Here is a 7,484-nt window from a genome sequence, read left to right as displayed (position 1 = left end):
TCAGGTACCCCTGGACGGGAAGAAACCTTTTTTGCATTCCTTGACAGAACAGTCATAGGGAACATGATTTTATAACCTAAATAAACCTTTCCTAATGTAATTCGACTACATTTCTAGTGCTATCTTTGACAAAATAATGTTAAAGGAGGCCAGATACCAAAAAAAAAGTTTTCCTGATATTTTGCATAGAGAACCCCCATGAGGGGTTGAACTCATTACAGGCAGCTCAGGGGTACAGCGCCGCTACCGGCTGAGCTACGGGGGCGCGAAGGCGCCTGACGACCGATGGTCTACATAAGCGCGGCGCGATTTCGTCCCACGAAATTTTTGCTGTCTTGCCTCCTTTAACATTTTTAACTACAACAGATTCCTATTTATTTTTCAAAAATTCTAAGCTGAAAGGAAACAAATAAGACATGTTGTTTCAGCACAGGAAATACTTAAAATAACAAAAATAAACTATTCCGAGTTAAATCTAGACATTATTCGTATCAAGAAATATTTTCATTGTCAAAACGAAATTGGTCACCGTTTGAATAGTACCGCGTGGGACCAATCTAAATGTGGCTCCTGTATCTTAGAAGTCTCCTGACATCTGGTAATTTTAATTTCAATTTTTAAAAAAAACAAGTTCGGATTTTTTGGGCCATGTACCGGAAATTGACTTTCATAGAGAAAGTGTCTTAAACTTCGAAAAAATGATACTTAATGGAAAAAAACGACCAAAAAACTTAATAATTGAATCAAAATGCAACAAGTATTCAAAAATATCCATAAAAAGTGTGAACCCTTTTAAGGACCTATTTTTTTTCTAAGGACCACAATTTGTTTTAAGAACCAAAATTTTTTTAGGACCAAAATTTTTTCCAGGACCAAAAGTTTTTTCTAGAGATCAAAATTTTTCTAAGGACTAACAAGGGAACCACAACACCTCGTCACCATAGATTTTGATGAAAATTTCAGGATGGCCTATCTAGAAATTCCTGAAAAATTTAGAACACGCTCGCCAGTTTCAGCCGAGTTCTCAATTTCTAGGACGTTTTAGAACATGAAATGTTTTGTCTTATGCTTAAATGAAATTTCATAATTTTGAGGTTTTCTCAAAAAACAAATTTTCAAAAATTTTGAGAATTTTGTCGACCACTTGGTTGGGAGATGTTATCCAACTTTTGTCTTTTGAGAAAAATTTCTTTGAAAAAGTGGGGATTATCATTTGAAAATATTATGGTAAAACTGATAGATAACCTATTTCCTGATCAAATTCTTTTCATTATCAAATATGGTCACTATAGACACCAAAACAGCGCTTCAAAACTGCTACTTTCCAGTGGTAGTGGTACTTCAAAATTATTTTTTGAAATTTTTGAGTTTTTTTTTCAAATTTAAATAAACCTAAAGAAAAAAAACCACAAGCGGGTGCGAACCGATAACTTTGTGATTACTGGTGCTAAATCGCCTACACCAAAATCCCCTACACCACGCTGCCGTTTCAAACTGATTCGAAAGGCGGTTACATGTGAGGTCGTCTCCAAACTTCTCTCTTAGGGAATTTGGAGAGGGAACATGTGGTAAAGCATGAAAATCCACTGAATTCAGTACTAAAACTTTGGACTGAAATATCTCGTCTGAAAGTGGCTAGCGTTTTTCTAAAATTTTCAAGGATGTCTAGATAGGCTATACTCAACCTCTCCTGAAATTTTCATCAAAACCTGAAATGACGAGGTGTTGTGGTTCCCTTGTAAGATATCATAGTGGGTCGACATTTGAAGTTAAAAAAAACATAATTAAATCTACCTGTCACTTCAGCTTTGCGAAGAACACATTTCCCTTCTACCCATGCACACTTTACTACTGCTTCGTCTACAGTGCCGAAATCCTCAGGGCGAATGTATGTGTTTTCGGATGTCAAACATGCTAAATTCGAGCGTGGTATTTTTTACCGAGTAATTTTTTTCAAACCTGCTACTTCAACTGCAAACGTTCCATTCTCATACTTTTTACATTGCATTGTTGATCCTTTTCCCACAACTTTTTTCTCCGAGCCAATCTATTCGAGTTTAATTTTTTTTTTGTTCTGAATTTTCATCATTTTTCTTACTGTGATCACATCTTCTCTTTTGTCAATCCATGTAGCACGATCACCGTATACTTGATCACCAACACGACATCCTATTGCTGAAATCGTGTGTGTCTTTTTTGCGACTATGTGATAATAATGAAGCAAACACTTTATTATTACAAGAGATGGATTAATGAAGAATATACGAGAAGAATTAAGAACAATTGGGTAAGAAAACATAATTATACTGGTTCAAATTTCGACATCACCGTTTGGTCTGACAATGACATAGTTAGCTGGCACAATAGCGTGATAGTTTAGATTGTGCTCACTTGTTTGGTGATTCAACTTCACTTTGTTGCGTTCAATGAAGCAGGTGAACGTCTCTCCATCTGGGAAAGAACGAGATTTTCCGACGGGAAGTACTTCTCCAACAGGGTCGAGACAAGCTGTAAATAATATTTCGAAATACCATATTTTTGAGGAAAACATTGAAAAAAGATTCTTGAGAAGCTCCCAATTCTGAAATCAACTGGAACTAACCTTTCACGGAATATTGTGCGTTACGTCCATCAATGACACAGTGATACTTGAACCATTTCTCGTTATGGGTTTCCCATTGCATTAGAGTCATACCAGTCAAGTCGTTCGATGGTTGGCATCCTTTATATTGTTATATATTTTTTTAATTCTATTCTTTTCCCGCCCTACCAATAATAGTATATCCTTTGACAGTTCCACTTTGAAAACATTCATACTTGATGTAGTTCTCCACAAAGAAGCTCCCTGGGATGCAGTTTTCCAAGTTGATCGGAGAAATGGCGCCAACTATAGCAAAATGAGCTAGAAGTATGAAAGCTATGGTCGAGAACCTCATGTCAAAAAGATTCGAATGGAGTGTAAGCTGTGGGATGTGTTGGTCGAATGTCGAAAGTGCAGTAAAGAATGCTAAAAAATAGGGATGTCAGGACACTCAAGAAACAGAATTGAGAACCAAGAGAAGCAGAGTGAGTGGAAAACGAGCAATCATTTATCAATGGACCGAAAGCTTTTTCGTTTACCACTGACGATTGGAATCAACAGGGAGAGAAAGAGAGGAAGTGATGAACAATTTTTATTAACAAAACTAAGGATGACATTAAAGCAAATTAAACGAGCAGTTCAAACTTTTGGAGCTCGAACCAATGCTTCCTGTGCAGTAGAAATAATTAGGCGTCCATCGCGAGACCACAATCGACCCTCAATGAATGCTCGACTTCCTCCTGTGAACAACAAAATATGATAAATACCAAGTTATGACTAGCTACCTGCTTTTGAGCTCACAGTTTCATATAACATCCAATCATCCATTCTGAACTCGTTCTCATGAATCCAGACACAATGGTCGAGAGAGAAAGACATCGACGGAATGAAACCCTTTCTAATGTGCGGACGAACAGCCGTGGTCAACATGCTAAGATCGGTCAAATATGCGGCAACACATTGGTGGAGACGGGTATCGTCACCTGAAATATAATTTTCTACTAGGATAACATTTCCAGTGATTTTGAGTTATTGGACGCATTTAGTTTTACGTTCAATTGTGGCTTTCCATTTCATCGTGCCATTGAAGCGCACGACTTTAAAAATAAAACGTTCAATTCTCGCGATTCTTACCTAAATTTTCTCTGGCACGAATCCAAATCATGGACATTGGCTCAGTATCTTCTTTCAATAAGTATTTTGCTGGATTCACTGGTCTCACATCAAAAACTCTTTCGAACGCATCAGGAATCTCTTTCAAAAAATGTTGAATCACTCCAGCGGTGACTTCGTCCACGCTATTACTTCTCAACACTTCAAGAGCTGCTTCGCGCGCAGGCTGAAACAGAGTTCACAATACTTATTGCACTTGGCGGAAAGATAAGGCGACTAACAAGTAATTCTTCCGGTGCCGCAACTTCCGGCATTCTTGAACTATGCTTGATTGCATCTGGTTCTTTCTGAAATTATGTAGATTTCCCAAGTAAACTGGATATATATTCTATTATTGTGCCGTACATGATGGAAGCTGATTTGGCATGAAAAAATCGCCTCCCCATCTTGAACCGCTTTGACAACTCTTGTACAAAAACTTCGTCCATCGCGAATCCGATCTATCATGTATAGAATGGGCTTATCGACACTGCCTGAAAAATATTTTTTTGGTTTGAAACAGTTGCTGTTTGTTACTTCCGCCGAAACCAACTGACCTGTTTTGATGAAATAGCTGTGTAAAGAGTGTGGTATGAAGCAATCTTCGACTGTTGCAGCAGCTGCCGCAAGCGATTGGCCGACTACCTAGGAAATGGAAAAAATCGAAGAAAACCTTGGGAGTTTCAACATACCTGCCCGCCATAAACCGCGTTATAAGAGTGACGACCTTTGAGAAGATGGCGAGCACTGGAACAAAATGTATGTACTTGCTTTTATAAAATGGCAACTAACATGTACAAGTTGGTGTCAATCCTCTGCAAGTTCAAAAATGTATCGATAAGGCCGGCTTTGATGTCGTCTGCCCTGGACTCAAACTCGATGTGTTCCACATTACAAAGAGGAGTACCCTGGAAAATTTAGATTGCATCTTGATAATAATGATGTTTTTACCTCCGTTGGTGGTTTGGGTCTTGCCATAGTCGCTAGTAAACCTGAAAATTTGAAATGATCATCGCTGTTTTTCTTTTCTGTTTCAAAACTTGTTTTAACAAGAGACGCAGCAAAAAAATTCATCATATAATGACGGATGGAAAACAATGTTGTAGCCAAAGTGAAAATTTTGTGTTGAATGGAAAACAAAACCAATGAAGTTGTCTTTTTCGCAACATTAAATATCAACTGTAATCTGAAACACGGAAACAAAGCGCCTAGCGTAGTGTGGTCAAACAAATGGACCAACCACGTGTGGGTTTATCAGCACATTCTAATGCTCCATTATAGGCAAATATGCATAGTACAATAGAATTATTTCATTGAAGTAATTATTTGTTTAGTAAAACTGAAAAAATTAGTTATTTTAAATTAAAAAAGGAAACAAGTCCTTCAAACAACTAAACTTCAAGTCAATGTCTTGAAATCTAATAGTTTGAACGTAGGAAAAAATCTCTTTTTTGAAATATATAATGAATCAGGAATCAATTAAAAAGTGGGATAAATATTTCACAATGAATCATTTTCAAGGCGCAATATGCATTTCAGTGTTGGCATCGGCATAAGCTGAGCCGTAGGCATGATAAGAAGTTGTTCGAAGACCAGATGCTGGAGTTTCAATCACGACATGGCTTGTAGTTGTTGTACGCAAATGCTCCGCATTCTCCATCAATTTTCGATAGTGAATGATTTCATTACGGAGATTCTTTATATAAATTACTATCAATTGATCAACACACGTTTCACTTACAATTTGATTTTCTACAAGTTTGTCGAGCTCCACGGAAAGTTTGGTGCATTCTTCTCTCATTTTGATGACAGAATTTTCTTTCTCGGTGAGTGCAAACTCGAACATTCGGAGGTTTTCCTTGTCCTGGTAGTGCAGATCGTCAATTCTCTTCAGTAGTTGTTGATTCTGCAAGAACGTTATCAAGAAAAAGTTTTTATAACCTAGTTAAACCAGTGTCTCTGCATCCGAAAACTTTCCACGAAACTCGTTTACAATTGACCGGATTCGTAAGATTTCTTCCTGCAAGCAAAAAGAAGAATTGTCTTTAAAGATAAAGCATCATTCACTCTTGCATGATTCTGATTCAAGCTGAATGCTTCAGAGCTCTTTTTGATTTCAACGATTTTCTTATGATACCAATCCTCCCATGTTTTTCTGGTCGTGCGTGAATCTTTCTCGAACCGATCTCGAATATCTTTCATTGCAGCATGCAGTTCTTTGTGGAAATAATCTCTGTTTTTGTCTGTAGTGTCTCTTCTGGCTTTATTGATTTCTTCCCGAATGGCAATTTCGTGTTGAGTAATACTTCCGTTGAGACGTTTCAATAGTTCCTGCTCGGAGGTAGTGTACTTGAAACGTTCTTTGTCTCTCAATGCATGAACGCGTTTGATCTCACTTCTGATGCGAGATATTTCAGTGCTTAAACGATTTTTCTCTTCTTCGCAGTCGGCGGTAAGACGTTTGGTATAAGCGTTCTGAGATTTAATTCTAATCATAGTAGTGTTTTGAATGTTTACCTCTGCCTCAAGATCGGAGAGTTTTTTAATCTGAGATTTTTTATCTTCTCTCAGTTGCGTCTTTAACTGGAATGAACTTTCCAAACTGAAAAAATAATTTACGGGAAAATTTTTTTACAAACTCACTTCTTCCTGGCAGTAATGACTTCAGGTTCCAGTTTTCGAATACTTTGTTCAGCAGTAGAAATTTTTGCTTTGTTTTCTTTCAAAAGTATGAACAAAGACTAAGAGTAAAATTTGTTTGATTTTCCTGACATTGTAACTTACATTTTTCTCTGATTCGGAGTACACACCAATACGGTCAGCATGAATATGCGCAGCTTGGCGGAAAACGCCGATATCATTCTCCAAGACCCGATTTTGGGCTTCAAGAAATCTAACCTGGAACGAATGCATATGGAAAAATACATGAAAAGATCAATATTTTGAATAACTTACTTTCTCCACGTATCTAGCCAACCGATTGTTCAAATCTGCAATCTCGACTTTCTCTCTATCACGATTGTCTCGAATGATTGCAGCAGCATTCTGAGCATACGCCGAAAGGGCACCACTTGTGGTTACTCCGGTCGGAAGGTTTGTTCTACCACTCTCAATAATTCGTGCAAGTGCTGGATGGTTAGTCAAACGTGCTGGATTCAGCGGGTCAGTCATAGTTATTATCTGAAAACAAAAGCGTAAGTTAAGAGTCGACTAGTACATCGCGGGAGAAAGAAAAGGGAATGATAATAATTGCAAGCAAAATAGACACTATACAGTAATAAATTGGGCGTTTGGAATAAAACACGACACCAAAAATGTGTAAATAAGAATGTAATGGGCGGCGTTATCAACTGTTCACTTTTTCTCTTATCATGTTTATTAGGACTCACTTCGATGCTTGTTCATTGGAATCTTACCAGCGTCGAGTAATGTTGCCATTGAATCATGATTTGAACTTTTAACAAAAAACTGAAAATGTTTGAAACGTGAATCATACAAACTTCTGAATAGTGTGGGTTAAGAACAGTATTAAAAATGAAAACTGAATTAAAATTGCAGTTTCCATATATTTTCAATACAATATTTTTCAAGTTTCCTTATTTTCGAAGACTCCAGGTTGAGTGGCCATCGACATTTAACTTTTTATCTTTAGAAAAACTGATAAATTGAATGTTTCTGCAGTGAAAAACATTTAATATTCAAAAGGATGAATATTTTCATTTTAATCTTTCACAGGATATAGAATACATCA

The 7,484-nt window shown here is 37.1% G+C and overlaps 3 protein-coding genes across 3 annotated transcripts in view; all 3 read right to left on the bottom strand.

Annotated features, from left to right (window-relative positions):
• Nucleotides 1–2,936, bottom strand: part of CBG08111 — a gene marked incomplete at both ends in the record, with an annotated part of 6,402 nt that extends 3,466 nt beyond the window's left edge. The window contains 6 exons of the mRNA XM_045238694.1: nucleotides 1,795–1,914; nucleotides 1,960–2,047; nucleotides 2,099–2,175; nucleotides 2,329–2,508; nucleotides 2,603–2,722; nucleotides 2,771–2,936. Coding sequence (XP_045093672.1) covers nucleotides 1,795–1,914; nucleotides 1,960–2,047; nucleotides 2,099–2,175; nucleotides 2,329–2,508; nucleotides 2,603–2,722; nucleotides 2,771–2,936 — 751 coding nt within the window. The remainder of the gene's footprint in view (nucleotides 1–1,794; nucleotides 1,915–1,959; nucleotides 2,048–2,098; nucleotides 2,176–2,328; nucleotides 2,509–2,602; nucleotides 2,723–2,770) is intronic.
• A 284-nt stretch (nucleotides 2,937–3,220) lies between these two features.
• Nucleotides 3,221–4,810, bottom strand: CBG08110 (the record flags this gene model as incomplete). The annotated part of the gene is made up of 9 exons (XM_002643197.2): nucleotides 3,221–3,321; nucleotides 3,367–3,564; nucleotides 3,716–3,920; nucleotides 3,976–4,041; nucleotides 4,100–4,227; nucleotides 4,291–4,378; nucleotides 4,426–4,480; nucleotides 4,526–4,641; nucleotides 4,685–4,810. The coding sequence occupies 9 exons, from the start codon at nucleotides 4,808–4,810 to the stop codon at nucleotides 3,221–3,223; spliced, it is 1,083 nt and encodes a 360-aa protein (XP_002643243.2).
• Nucleotides 4,811–5,249: 439 nt separating this feature from the next.
• Nucleotides 5,250–6,904, bottom strand: Cbr-ifd-2 (the record flags this gene model as incomplete). Its single annotated transcript, XM_045238693.1, has 6 exons — nucleotides 5,250–5,639; nucleotides 5,685–5,753; nucleotides 5,801–6,335; nucleotides 6,377–6,474; nucleotides 6,518–6,631; nucleotides 6,689–6,904. The coding sequence occupies 6 exons, from the start codon at nucleotides 6,902–6,904 to the stop codon at nucleotides 5,250–5,252; spliced, it is 1,422 nt and encodes a 473-aa protein (XP_045093671.1).
• Nucleotides 6,905–7,484: the final 580 nt, after the last annotated feature.

The sequence above is a fragment of the Caenorhabditis briggsae genome (genome assembly GCF_000004555.2).
Source record: "Caenorhabditis briggsae complete genome, chrX, whole genome shotgun sequence".
In the NCBI taxonomy this organism is placed as follows: Eukaryota; Metazoa; Nematoda; class Chromadorea; order Rhabditida; family Rhabditidae; genus Caenorhabditis; species Caenorhabditis briggsae.
The sequence above is the reverse complement of the archived record's forward strand: the minus strand, read 5'-3'. Positions and strand labels throughout refer to the sequence as shown.